Source organism: Mixophyes fleayi, chromosome 3 (assembly GCF_038048845.1).
Source record: "Mixophyes fleayi isolate aMixFle1 chromosome 3, aMixFle1.hap1, whole genome shotgun sequence".
NCBI lineage: Eukaryota > Metazoa > Chordata > Amphibia > Anura > Limnodynastidae > Mixophyes > Mixophyes fleayi.
The window spans coordinates 28,534,571-28,549,280 of NC_134404.1; the positions used below are offsets into that span (position 1 = coordinate 28,534,571).

Here is a 14,710-nt window from a genome sequence, read left to right on the forward strand (position 1 = left end):
CTTACTCCTTTTTTTTGCTTTGCTCTCCTTAATGACTCAGGCCCAGTGTGCTTAGACTGTGCTATGAGCTCCTTTAGCCATTGTCTCTTATCGACATAAATGCCTTATCACTTCAATAAAATCCACAGTGGTAACTGCCCCAATCAGAATCAAAGTCCCTGAGTGGCAGGTAGTTACGATAAACCAGCCATCCCTCGCACACTGTGCCGCATACCAGAACTGCATTAACATTGTTTAACTCCATCAGGATATCCACATTCAATAGAAAATAGATCAGGCGCTAACAATTGCAAAAAAAAACCCTGGAAATAGCTGCAGCTAGATATGGGAAAAGTATTACCCACAACGATCCACACAAGATACCAAAAGAAGTTACGAGGGCAAAAAAAATACCACATTCAATGACAGATATCCTGAAAGGTACAATGGATGACACAGAGATTGGATTTTGCAAGAGTAGATCCCCACTATCCCTCGCAGACCGAATGCGCATTGTAAATCTACACTGTTAATAGATAATTTTAGTTAATTGTTTAGTCAATAACAAAACAAAGATTGAGAATAGCGCAGAGTCCCTGATTCAATGTTTAATAGATTGAACAAATATATATATAAAAACAATAAAAAAATAATAAAAACTAATATAAATGGATATATATATATATATATATATATATATATATATATATATATATATATATATATATATATATATATATATATATATATATATATATATGCATATATTCAAGATAATGGGTATAAACCCATGTATTACCATAAAATGACAAGAGTATATATTGCAATATGGCAGAAAAATAGCACAAAAACGGCATATGTTGAAAATATCCAAGATAGCAAACTTTCATACAAAAGGTAGTAAATTACACAGCATTAAGAACATCACGTGAGTTCTATTGGGAAATTATATATGCACTAAGTCTCAATTATTGGAAGATATATGTGTAAATCTCCAACTCAGGAAGTGTAGACATCAAAAAATATCCGAATCAGGTGTTAGGCAAAAAGTATATAGCAATGTCCTTTATAAAATTCTAATCAGATCGTATATATGCAAACAAAAAAAAGTCTTTGGGTATATACCCCTAAGGGTTAATTATACATCCACTGAGGTGAGAGGAAGAATTAACTACTTTTGCCGTTAATGCGGCCAATGAGTATGCAAATCACATATATACTGATGTATCCTATAGCTGTGGCACTCGATCTAATAAAAACCCAGTTGATATATCTTCTTACCGCTTCAGCGGCTAAAGTGAAGTTGAAACCTCGTAACTCCAGGGGTTTGGGAATTCAGTCTTATCCCCAGCATTTCACGGCATCTGAATCAAGGATATGGAAGATTTACCTTCTCACCGTGGATGCAACTCAAGCGATATTGCAGTATGATTGTATTCTTTGGTGCGCACCTCCAAAAGAGTCCGTACAAATGACAAGTTTCAAAGAGGAAAGATCCGCTTGTTAAAAATAACACTGCTGTTAGTAGGATCAAAACAATTCGGGCAGCATAAACAAAGCGACGCGTTTCGTCTGAACCTCAGACTTTCTCAAACAAATTACTCGAGAAAGTCTGAGGTTCAGATGAAACGCTCTGAAGAAAAGGCTCTGGAGTTACGTTCAAAGTGGATGGAACATTGGTTGAGAAATTCCCGATATCTCCCCATCAAATTTCTCTGGTGTCAGAAGCCGCAAGGAGGATGATGCGAAAGCCACCGGAGCAGAAATAGGAGGACTGACTTAAGACGAAGTGACGACAGCGGGTTGAGCCGCTGGTAAGGAGGACTGAAGAGAATCCAGACGAGTGGCAATACCTTGAATGCATTGAAGGAGCCTGGCCTGCTCGGCATCATGTTGTTTAAGCTTCTGAGCCAAGTGGAGCAGCAAATCCCGGGCAGAAGGTTCACCTTGACCTTCAGAGGTCATGTCCAGATTATACTGTCACGAGCTGGGTTGCTCTGATGGCCTCACCTGCCGGTATTGGCGCTGCCATGCTGGGATGTGCAGAGTCTAACCACGCCCCAAGTCTTCACCAGGGATCCCCACAAGGAGATTTGGGTTTAGCTGTAGAGATGTGCAGGTCGCAGCCCTCCCAGGTAGCTACCTAGGAGGTGTGGTGAATAATCGGAGTCGTACAATCCAGGGTCAAAACTTAGCAATGGAGACGCGGATGGTCGGGCAGAAGAGAAGGCGACGTTCCCCAGCACCTAGTGTGTGTGCGGGGAGGGTTCCTTACAGCACCACCTCCCCTTCTCCAGTTGATCCATGCCATGAGGAAGAAGTTAAATAGAGGCAGTAAGAACCCAGGAGCTGTTCCAATACGGGCACACAGGGCTTCACTGCCAGGACAGGTATGGTTGGGGAGAGAAGGTCGGCCATGAATCTCTGGCAGTAAGTTGCTGAGACACAAAATAGGTATTTCCATTGAACACTCTGGAGGTGAGGGAGATGATTTTGTGAACTAACATCTAACTGGCTGAGATCTATTGTATGGCCACTTCTGACCTATGGTATCTATTTTGCTAATCCTATCCAAGAATCTTTGGTCAGGTACATTAGGGACAGGCATCCTGTACATTCTTCTGTCAACATGAGTGGGTTACAAATGTAAAGCATGAAATGTTATTCAAGCTTGCTCATATCATCCTGATGAAGGGGAAGTGGAAGTGGATTTTCGATCTGTGGAACAGCTTAGTCAAGCTACTGCATTAAAAGAAGAGTTTACTGTTTTAAAGAACAAAACTAGGGGTATAATTATTCTTATAACAGAAGAGGGCATACAAGTTAGACAAAATAATTGCAGACATTAATATAAAGGGTAGGGATTGCTCTGCTCATGAGAGAGATTATATTCTAATTGGAAGAGGGCACAGCTGACACAAGTTGAACGAATGTGGCTCAGAGAGGAGATTGGGACTGAAACAGGGGTGCAGATAAATACTTAGAACAGAATGTGAAAAAGGACTTCACCTATAGCAAGCTGCCTTTCATGTACAGAGTGATATTCTCACAGGTACTCAGATGCCCACAGAACTTATACTCAGAGTAGTAAGAGTTTATCTCCAGGAAGCAATGAGGTTTTGAGACTGGCAGTATTAGTGCAGCAGACGGTATACAGACGGCAAACCAGGAAATATGCAAATGAACAAGGGCAGGCAGCAAGCAGGGATAAACAGAGACAAGCCAAAAGGTCAGGGCAGGCAGTGAGCAGGGAAAGTTCAGAATCAAGTCAATGGCCAATACATGCACCAGACAGAGAATAATCAGGGGCAGGCAAATGGTCAGGCAACAGGTAGTCAATGGGTATGGAAACAGAAAATACAATGCAATAGCCGACAGGGAGGCTAAGCCCTCTCTAGTATTTAAAGGAATAAGACCTAATGTAAATGCGCCCTAGAAGCAAGATCCCCTGCAATCTAAGTGCTAATTGTGGTTATGTGACTGCCTATCATAAGTAGGGATGTGCACTGGCCACTTTTGGTGTCCCGTGTTTTGTGTTTTGAATTCGGATTTGCTTGAGGTTTTGTTTAGCAAAACACTTGACGAAAGGTTTTGGTTCGGATTTAAGGTTTTGGATTCGGATTTTTTTTGAAAAAAACATAAAAAGTGTTAAAAACCAGTTTTTGGGTTTATTTTCACTCCTACGCTATTATTAACCTCAATAACATTCAATAGCAATCATTTCCACTAATTCCCAGTCTATTCTGAATATTGTTTTTAGTCCAAAACATTTCACCGAGGTAGCTTTCTGGACTGCATAGTGCAGTGTTCCCGGTACACAATTTGGTACCGGGGCCACAATATATCACCCTCAACTGTTCTCAATTCCACCAAAAAAGTATCTGGACTGCATAGTGGAGTGGTCCCCACAATATAATAAAAAAAACCTCAACTGGTCTGAATTCCACCAAAAAAGTATCTGGACTGCGTAGTGGAGTGGTCCCCACAATATAATAAAAAAAAAACCTCAACTGGTCTCAATTCCACCAAAAAAGTATCTGGACTGCGTAGTGGAGTGGTCCCCACAATATAATAAAAAAAAACCTCAACTGGTCTGAATTCCACCAAACAAGTATCTGGACTGCGTAGTGGAGTGGCCCCCACAATATAATAAAAAAAAACTCAACTGGTCTGAATTCCACCAAACAAGTATCTGGACTGCGTAGTGGAGTGGCCCCGGTACCCAATTTGATACCGGGGCCACAATATAATAAAAAAACCTCAACTGGTCTGAATTCCAGGGAACAGATGGCGGACACCGGATGGACGTCTAAAACCAACATAGCAGTTAAGGGCGCAGTTCCTCTTTTTTGTGACTGCACAAACAATTAACGTAGTAATAGAAATGACAGGTTTTTTTTTGTTTTAAATATAGAAAGAAAGAAGGTAGTACTAGAAATGGCAGTTTTTTAGTTTCTTTTAAATAGAGAAAGAAAGAAGGTAGTACTAGAAATGGTAGGGTTTTTTTTGTTTTAAATATAGAAAGAAAGAAGGTAGTACTAGAAATGAAAGTTGTTGTTTTTTTTTTAAATAGAGAAAGAAAGAAGGTAGTACTAGAAATGGCAGTTATTTAGTTTCTTTTAAATAGAGAAAGAAAGAAGGTAGTACTAGAAATGGCAGTTTTTTTTGGGTTTTAAATATAGAAAGAAAGAAGGTAGTACTAGAAATGGCAGTTATTTATTTTTTTTAAATAGAGAAAGAAAGAAGGTAGTACTAGAAATGGCAGTTATTTAGTTTATTTTAAATAGAGAAAGAAAGAAGGTAGTAATAGAAATGGCAGTTATTTAGTTTCTTTTAAATAGAGAAAGAAAGAAGGTAGTAATAGAAATGGCAGTTATTTAGTTTCTTTAAAATAGAGAAAGAAAGAAGGTAGTACTAGAAATGGCAGGTTTTTTTTGGTTTTTAAATATATAAAGAAAGAAGGTAGTACTAGAAATGGCAGTTATTTAGTTTCTTTTAAATAGAGATAGAAAGAAGGTAGTACTAGAAATGGCAGTTATTTAGTTTCTTTTAAATAGAGAAAGAAAGAAGGTAGTAATAGAAATGGCAGTTATTCGAATCCCCAGGAGAGTCTAAGTGGGGTCCGCCACAGAGAGATTATTTCCCTCAGTTTCTCTAACAGGTTGTCAGTGTTGTGCCTCTTCTTAAAACCTGTGATACATAACTACACACACTCGGCAAAGCTTTTATGAATTATCTGCGGCACAGGAGAGTACCACTGGACTGTACTTTAATAGCACTACCTATTATTTTTGGGTACAGCAACAGTGAATGATCGTAGTTAGACTTTTAAATAGCAGTACAAGCTATATTTTTTAAAAAAAATTAATTTTTTTTTTTTTTAAATAAATTTTTTATAATTTTTTTTATAAAAATATATTTTTATTTTTTTTACTTTTGGATAACTTGGAAATAACAATGCCCTTAGCAGAACAGACCAAAGGACACAGGAAATACAGAAAGAAAGAAGGTAGCAATAGAAATGGCAGTTCCTCTTTTTTGGAACTGCACAAACAGTGATGAAAATGAAGGTGGAGCTGGTGGCATGTCACGGTCCTCTTCAGAGGACAATCTCCTGACCAGCAGGTCTTTGCACTGCTGTAGACTTGTGTCCGCCGGAAACAGAGACACAACATATGCTTTAAACCGAGGATCGAGAACGGTGGGCAGAATGTATTCCTCTGACTTTAAAAGACTGACCACCCTCGGATCCTGGCAAAGCATGCGAAGGGCTTCATCCACAAGAGCTACATGCTTGGTGGAATCGCAATGGTGTACCAGCTCCTCCCTCACTTTCTCCAGCTGCTTCTGCAAAAGCCTGATCAGGGGAATCACCTGACTCAAGCTGGCAGTGTCGGAACTGACTTCTAGTGTGACAAGTTCAAATGGCTGCAGAATCTTGCACAACACGGAAATCATTCTCCAGTGCGCTTGACTCAGGCGCATCCCCATTCCTTTTCCTATGTCGTAGGTGGCTGTGTAGGCTTGAATGGCCTTTTGGTGCTCCTCCATCCTCTGCAGCATATAGAGGGTGGAGTTCTAGCACGTCACTACCTCTAGTTAATTTAGATTGCAAGGCTTGTAAATACTTTGAAGATAAAAAAAACAGGCTGCACAGACTGTGGAGCTAGAAAGTGAAATTAAATGGACCACGTTACTTTGGTGGCTATCTATGCCCCCCCCCCTCGCCCTACACTTGTAGTTGAATATAAAAAAAGCAGCCTGCATAGACTGTAGAACTAGAAATTCAAATATACAAAGAAATGGACAAAGGCAGTTTGGTATCTGTCTGCATCAGATCCCCTCTCCACTAGGAGTAAAATAGAAAACTATTCAGCCGTTATATAATCTAGAATATAAATAGAAATTGAGAAAGGCAATTTGGTATCTGTCTGCATCATAATCATCAACATCCTCCTCAGCGCCAGCTACATTAATATCCTCCTCCCGGTGTACAACATTCACACCTTCATTAGCCAAATCTGTAACTGGACTGTGGGTGATCCTTCCAGCAGATGCAGAGGGCGTGCTGCAAATGCTGGATGGAGTCACCTCTTCCCGTACAGTGATGGGAAGGTCAGCCTTCACAACCACCAACACCCTTGGACTCGCCTTGGGGATTTGTGATGTCATCTGTTTAGAAGGCAGAGTTCTTTGCTATTTTATTGTTGTTGCTGACAGCATAACTCTCTTAAATTTTTGGTAGGGGGGGAGGAGGAGGGCTTAGATCCTTGGGTGAAGCTGGACCACTAGTCATGAACACGGGCCAGGGCCTAAGCCGTTCCTTGCCACTACGTGTCGTAAATGGCATATTGCCAACTTTACGTTTCTCCTCAGATGATTTTAAGTTTCTCTTTTTGCTACTTTTTGAGAACTTGGACTTTTTGGATTTTACATGCCCTGTACTAGGAGATTGGGCATCGGGCTTGCCAGACGACCTTGATGGCATGTCATCGTCTATGTCATGACTAGTGGCAGCAGCTTCAGCATTAGGAGGAAGTGGGTCTTGATCTTTCCCTACTTTATCCTCCAAATTTTTGTTTTCCATTATATGTAGCACAAGAGAGCGTACCCCTAAGCCACACACACTCGGCAAAGCCTTTAAAAATTATATGCGGCACAGGAGAGTACCACTGGACTTATACTGCTGAATCAGTGAACTTTGTAATATATCAGTACCACTGGACTTATACTGCTGAATCAGTGAACTTTGTAATATATCAGTACCACTGGACTTATACTGCTGAATAAGTGAACTTTGTAATATATCAGTACCACTTGACTTATACTGCTGAATCAGTGAACTTTGTAATATATCAGTACCACTGGACTTATACTGCTGAATCAGTGAACTTTGTAATATATCAGTACCACTGGACTTATACTGCAGAATCAGTGAACTTTGTAATATAGCAGTACCAATGGACTTATACTGCAGGATTGTTTTGGGATATTTTTTCTTTTTTTATTATAATTACTTTTTTTGTATTCTTTTTATAACTTTTTTTGAATTTTTTTATAATTTGGGAATAATGGGGAAATAACAATGCCCATAAAAGTACAGAGCACAGGACACAGCACCACTGGACTGAACAGGACACAGCACAGGACCCAGCAGCACCACTGAACTCAGAAGGACAGAGCACAGGACACAGCACCACTGGACTGAACAGGACACAGCACAGGACCCAGCATCACCACTGAACTCAGAAGGACAGAGCACAGGACACAGCACCACTGGACTGAGCAGAACACAGCACAGCACAGAACTGAACAGCACAGCACAGCACAGCACGAGATATAGCAGGACAGAGGACCACCTAACACAACCTCCCTCTACCCTGATCAATGCCCGAGTGAAGATGGCAGCGACTAGCGGGGAATTTATAGGATCTGAGTATCGCGAGATCCGACAGTGGGATTATGACTCAGAGCCTCGGTTTCAGTTTTGCAATTGGCGGGAATACCCGGATCTGTCTCGAATCCGGCTCGGATCGGCAACGTTCGGGTGGGCTCGGATTTCAGATATCCGAGCCCGCTCATCTCTAATCATAAACACAGCGTCCCGGCTGCCTGTCAACTAGCCGGGATGGAAGAGGCATTAAGAAGTGGTCAAACACTTAAAAAAGCATCCTGGCTGCTTAGCAACAGCCAGGACAATGAATCAGTATGAGCCGTCGCGAGTAGCACGCCGGCTTATAACAAACCTTTGTTCTTTACTACTCGGAAAGGCAAATGCACTTAAATGAAAAGGTCCTAGTTGTACAAATCTATCTATATTAATCATGACTGTCTCATTTGCTTTTTAAGAGCCTATTATCGTGTGTTATTTTGTGTTTTTAGTTTATGTTCTATGTAAGCCCATGATTTCCCTTTACCCCTATAAAATAAATTAAATTAAAATAAAGCATCTATAAAAAAGTTATTTTTATTCTAATTTACAATAACTAATTGCAGTAACATTAGCACGACTAATTATCTAATATTGTATTAATACAATAGTATTAAAGTTAATTTACTTTCAAAGGTTTAAAGATTTTTACTTTAGTGCTGGGTAATTGAATTGTCACATCCGTAGTACCGTTTAAGGTATAGCTAACAATTCGCAATTTAATATCATAAATTTAAACAGCCGGACATATAAATAAGTAATTTCAGTGCACTAACAGAGTTGTTTTAAATATATCTCTGTATAACAGCTTTTCAAACTCTAAAAATAATTATAAAAGGAGACAGTGAGACATTGCAGTGTAAAAGTATACTGTACAAACAATTCATTTATTAAACAGAAAGAATAAATAAGCACTCCCACTAAAAGTGACTCAAATCCTATATGTATCAATTATACAAGGAGCAAACCTGGTATTAGTGGTCGCTAATGTAGAGAACTACAATCCCTATCATTTTTTTTTATGTAACAAGCCTTTATTCTCTTTTTTTATTTGATGAATAATGAATATCTTGCTCTTCAAATTTATATAAAAAATGTTGTATATTTGATTGCACAATAATTATATATGTACAGAAAAAAATACATAATAAGTAATTTAGTGTGCAAAGTAGATAATTAAAACCTTTCCCAGCTGACTCATTTTGTTGATACATTACAAAACAATTAACACATATTTTATGATATAGCTTGGCTGAAAACATGTCTAGCTACGAGGTACGGCACAAATCTCATGAGGTAATGGTGCACTAGTGAGCCCAGATACAGGGGTGAGGTCCAGTTTAGCTCCAGGTGGAGCCTGGAATGTGAAGTTCTGTAGCATGGTCGTGAAGAACACGAACAGCTCCGTTTTGGCTAGGTTCTCTCCAACACAACTTCTTTTACCTAGTTAAAACATAAATAGGAAACATTAAAACCAGCTAACTGCTAGTACATATGGGAATAAAAAGCAACAACTAATATATTATTAATAAATAATTAATCAATAATGCAGAACATGTTTGTCACAAACACCCAGCCTGTCCCAGATACAGCAATCTGAACAGCTGACCGTAATGTAGACCTTAGTCACTTAGCAATTAATACACCTTTTCTGCCACCATGAAGGATTTATTATGGTGTCTTTATGTTCACCAGAACCAATTATTAATCTTTCACAGTTAAATCACATACACATGTAGCATGAGCCTCCCTGGGCATTGCAAGTTCACAAAGAATCACAGAGAGTTCGCTAGATAAAATATGCTTAATCTAAAAAAATGTTTCCAAGGCTTATTTACAACAAGGTAATAAACAGACAAACAATAGGTTTGCACAGATGAGTTTCAGAAAATAAAATAGGAAATAAAACCAGAATCCCTACTTACAAGTTCAGGAATTGATGTGTGAGGAGTACAAATAGAGAAGAATGGCACATTTCAGTTGTGGTAGACCCTCCTCAAAGAAATGGACACCTTATTGTCTAAGGCAGAAGATTTTAAACCCTTACAGGCTCTTCACCCCTAGCTTAAGAATTTAAACTTTCAATTAAGTCAGATTGATTCCCAAAATAACTCAGTGTTTTCCCCAAAGTAAATTATCTAACACTAAGATATATGTTTGGGCACCTCAGAGAATTTCTCACCTCTGATCTTTGTGCCTGGCTAAGCCTGACTCCTCTGCATACACCAACTACTCAGATATCTGTCTCTGGGGCTGGCTACTTTCAAAAGAACATTGACCCTTGCTTAGGTCAGAATCAGGTCATTAACCAAATACATTTTGAAAGGTTACATAAAATATTCACAGTGATATACATAGATTGAACAGAAAATAACAATCAGTCATTCGATATACTACATTTCCTAATAATGTTATAAAATTAAAGCACTTAATTTATGTTTAACAAGTTTGGGGTAAAACTAATCAAGGCTTGGAAACTTTGAGTGTCTTATTTTTTTTATTTGGATAGAGGAGGATGAGCATGTGAGATGCACAATTAATAACAGTGTCTAGCTACATTAATGACAACTGATATGAAGTTTATTGGCATGCGAGCAGCGTTGAATGGTGATGGAGCACAAGAAATAATTATTTTTCCTGTTCATATCTGCTCCATTTATCTCCTTCTCACATGAATAAACATCAGTGTGGACACAGTTTATATGCTGAAAGGGAAAAGCGTACAATAATGGAAAAGATCTGCTATATATTTTCTTTTACAAAGTGTGTCAAAGTGTCTTTTACAAAGTGTGATATATACTCTATAGAAAGTAAAATAATCTGTTCTTCCATACATTTCTCTTAGTTTTTATTGATCTTGTTTGGTAACTTAAAATCTAAAATCTATATAGCAGGCATTACAGTGGCGTAATTACAAATTATTTACTTTTTTCCTTATTTGAAAGGGACTGGTTTCCCTTTTGTGATAAATGTAATAAAGTAAAAAGTTAGAATATTTAACTCTTATAATGCACAGAATAAACCATAATCAAATGATAGTGTTGCTTTCTTTTGACACTGCCTACAACCACCATTGTCCATTTTGACTAATAATTCTGCCCGCATCCAAGATGCCCAGTGCTGCTTCGCTCATCATCTGTGATTATTATGTTTCCTGTTACCTGTCTAGGCCTATAAATCGCCATGTCCTGTTGTGCTCAATGGTTGAGTGCTGTAGTTTTCTTCTGCTCTGTACTCCAGTGTAATTTCTACTTGATCCTCTATTATGTCTAGCAAAACTGGGTAATGTGTAATTTCCCTCAATCTGCATTCTTGTGTATAAGACCTGGCTTACATTAGACATCACATTAGGTCTATTTCTGAACTGGTCTGTCTCTATTTCCTCTCTGGATATCATATTTCTACCTCTATCTAGTGTTCGCAATGGGTAGCTACAATTAAAGTGCAAAATGCAGTCAATTTTATGGGCTAACAAATATATTTGAAAGCACTGGTTTTCAATTCACTAGTGATAGTATTACTTTTTAAATTTAGTGTCTGAGAAACATCACTGATTCCTAATGAATCGACAATGTGCGCTCTCATGAATTTAGTTCATCCCACAAAATGGCTGCCTCCACTGTATGTAGGCAACAAGTGAACATTTAATGGTTATTATCATGAGCCACGAGCTATTTGCCACGGCTTGGCTGTTTTCTGGCCGCATCCAGGCTGTTCTCCTGCCAGCCAAGATGTAATCTCCGGCCTATGCATCCAGGCAGCCACCTGGGTGACCGGGACACTCCTGTCAACTCGCCGCGTCCTAGCAAAAGATCAGCTGGGACGCGTACGCAGGGCATAATTAATTGCCAGCCTCCTGTCGCTAACTATGGGGCTTGTGTCTGGTTCCTTCTCACTGGCTACTAGTACTATTTAAGGCAGGAAGGGCTTAGCCTTCTTGCCAGTTATAGCGTCTGTCCACCACACTTGCTGACCAGCTCTAGGTTTCCTGTAAAAACTGTCCAAAAATCTGACTGATCTTTGTTGTGACCTTTGGTTTGTTCTGGACCCTGCTTGTTTGCTGATTGCCCCAGACCTCTGCCTGTCTATTGGATTCTCCTTGCTTGTAACTTGCCCTGACCTTTGCCCTGTCCCTCATTATCCTGTTCGCTTCAGACCCACAACCCTTGGACTGTTCCTGATTATTGTCTCCTGTATTCTAGTTACTCCTTCTACCTCTGCACTGCGGTGTCTGCACATAAACCTTTACTATGTAAGAGTTATTACCTGGGGGCAACCGAATACCTGTTAACATGACTTGGTCTGTGGGAAAGGTGGCTACCAGAGGCAAAGAACTTTTTTACCTGTTATAAATGATCATGTCAGTGGTCATTTGCCCTAACATTTATAGTATATTGTATAATTGGCTTAAATAATATAGTATTTTGTATACTGACAATGAATTCATTTAAAAAAATACAAATTTTAGATCAAAATATCAAACTAGCAATTATTATGTAATTTAGATATGATTTGGCAGCCAATGTAATGTTTAATAATTCTATACTAAATCAGATTATAAAGGTACAAATAATGGTGTAACTATAGCCAAAGCAGTCACTGTGACTGACATGGGCCCCGACAGTGTGTTGGGCACTGTCTTGAAGGAAAAGATGTGCCTTAAAGTGAAAACATAATATAATGAATTTATCTATTTATAGTATTTGAAAAATGGGGATAAAATGGCTGCATATATTTCAGACTTGATTTCTACTAATCCAATGCTCTGCCCTATTGGATACTGACTGGGGATGGAGTAGACATCATGGTGGGTATGACTGTATGATGGTGCATAGAGGAGAACCATCACAATTTTTGCTATAGGGCCCAACATTCTAGTAATGTCCCTGTGTGCATTCCCACATTTCATTCATTCTCAAGGAAGAATTGATATATAAATAATATACATTGTCCACCTTTAATACATATATTGATATTAAAATTTGAGTATAAGATCATTCTACTTTCATGCTTTAGATGCAAACTAAATATTGTTCTTGATTGGTAGCATCAGAGAAAGAAGTTCATAATAAATGTTACCTAGTGAGAAAGGTATGAACGCTTCATTATTCTTGAAATGTCCTTCTGAGTCAAGAAAATGTTCTGGGTAGAACTCTTCCGGCTTCTCAAAGTAGGCTTTATCTCTCAGTGCAGAGGACAGTAATGGGATAACAGTGGTGCCCTGGGTGGAAATATAAAAGTGTGGGTAAAGACAGATTATCATTATTAAGCCTCACTGCTTACAAAATAAGTATATTTATTTACAGTTAGGCACAAAAACCATGTTGTGTGCAAAGGGCGTATGACATTTTTTTCTGTGTGTGGAGAATACGGTCTGGAGAACACAAATACTGGGCAGCTTTATTTTTACATTGCAATTGAAAGTTAAGCTGGGACAGCCTTCCCACTCCCTTCCTACTCTAAATCTGTCTTCACATTTTTAACCCCCCCCCCCCGACAAGGCAACATGGTGTTGCCATTGGGCAAAATTGCCCCTTCTAACTGGATTAACTCCGAGCTCTAAGTGAGACCCACAGTACTAGTAGCACAACTGATACAAAGAATATACTACGTATAAACAGTAAACAATGATGTCATGAACTCTAATGTTTGCAATGGCCCGCGTTTGCAAACATTAGAGTGCTCTGGTTTCCTCCCACACTCCAGAAACATACTAGTGGGTGAATTGGTTGCTATCAAGTTGACCTTAGTCTGTGTGTGTGTGTGTGTGTGTGTGTGTTAGAGAATTTAATTTGTATGTGAGTTCTCTGTACAGCGCTGCAGAATTAGTGGTGCTATAAAAATAGCTGATGTTGATGATAGGCACCTGATCAGTGTAGTCAGAATCAGGTGACTATTCTCTGTCTATAGTATATCTATCTGAGTGAATCTGTTTGTATCTGTGCTTTGCATTCTTGCTAGGTGTTAAAAACTAGGTGTGAATAAATGCTAAGAGGAAGGGTTGAATCTATTGTAATCAGCTGTCTGAGATTTTATATAAATAGTCAGAAGACTCATTGGAGCTTGCTCATTGTAGTAGTTTGGCACCCTAAAGTGAAACAGCTTGCAAACTTAAGAGAACTGTGTGTTTGAAACAGAATCAGGTGACTATTCTCTATCTGTCTACAGTGTATCTATCTGAGTGAATCTGTTTGTGTTTCATATCAGTGCTGTGAGTTTGAAATAGAGTTAGTTGAGTTAGAATACAAAAATAGGTGCACAAATATTGACGCTACACTTAACATCTGACACAATGTTTGGAGTAGTGCAGTGCATTGGATGTAATGCTTTTGTTTTGTGGGAAACAATCTGGAAACTCAGCTACTGTCCAATATGTAGGCAATTTTCTTTGTTACGGGAGGAAATAGCCAAACTGCAGGCTGAGGTGTGTAGAATGTATGTATCCTTGAGACTACAGCTGCCTCAAAGAGCCCCCAGAAGACATTCTGCCTGGACTACTGTGAGCTCTGAAAGGGCGAAATATCCAGAGAGACACAGGAGCATCCAACAAACTGTGTCATTGCAAAACTAATATGCTGCTCTTGCAGGACTGGAATGTACAGATAATATAGGTAACACAGAACATGAAAATATAGGGACTTCTACTAGCTATAGGACCAGGAAAATAAAATATCCAAACAGGACCACACTTCTCTTGGGTGATTCCATCATAAGAGGAAGAGCAGCTGAAGTAGAGAAACTAGTAAGGTGCTTACCTGGAGCCACAGCTTCAAGGGATAAAGAGTGCATGTTAAGAATTGT

General features: G+C 39.0%; 1 protein-coding gene across 1 annotated transcript in view; it reads right to left on the minus strand.

The window, feature by feature from the left end:
- LOC142143094 (uncharacterized) overlaps positions 1–14,710 on the minus strand; it is a 76,785-nt gene that overhangs the window by 38,139 nt on the left and 23,936 nt on the right. Inside the window, exons 9-11 of the mRNA XM_075200808.1 lie at positions 12,989–13,130; positions 9,179–9,352; positions 2,255–2,417 (exon numbers count right to left, since the gene is read on the minus strand). Coding sequence (XP_075056909.1) covers positions 2,255–2,417; positions 9,179–9,352; positions 12,989–13,130 — 479 coding nt within the window. The remainder of the gene's footprint in view (positions 1–2,254; positions 2,418–9,178; positions 9,353–12,988; positions 13,131–14,710) is intronic.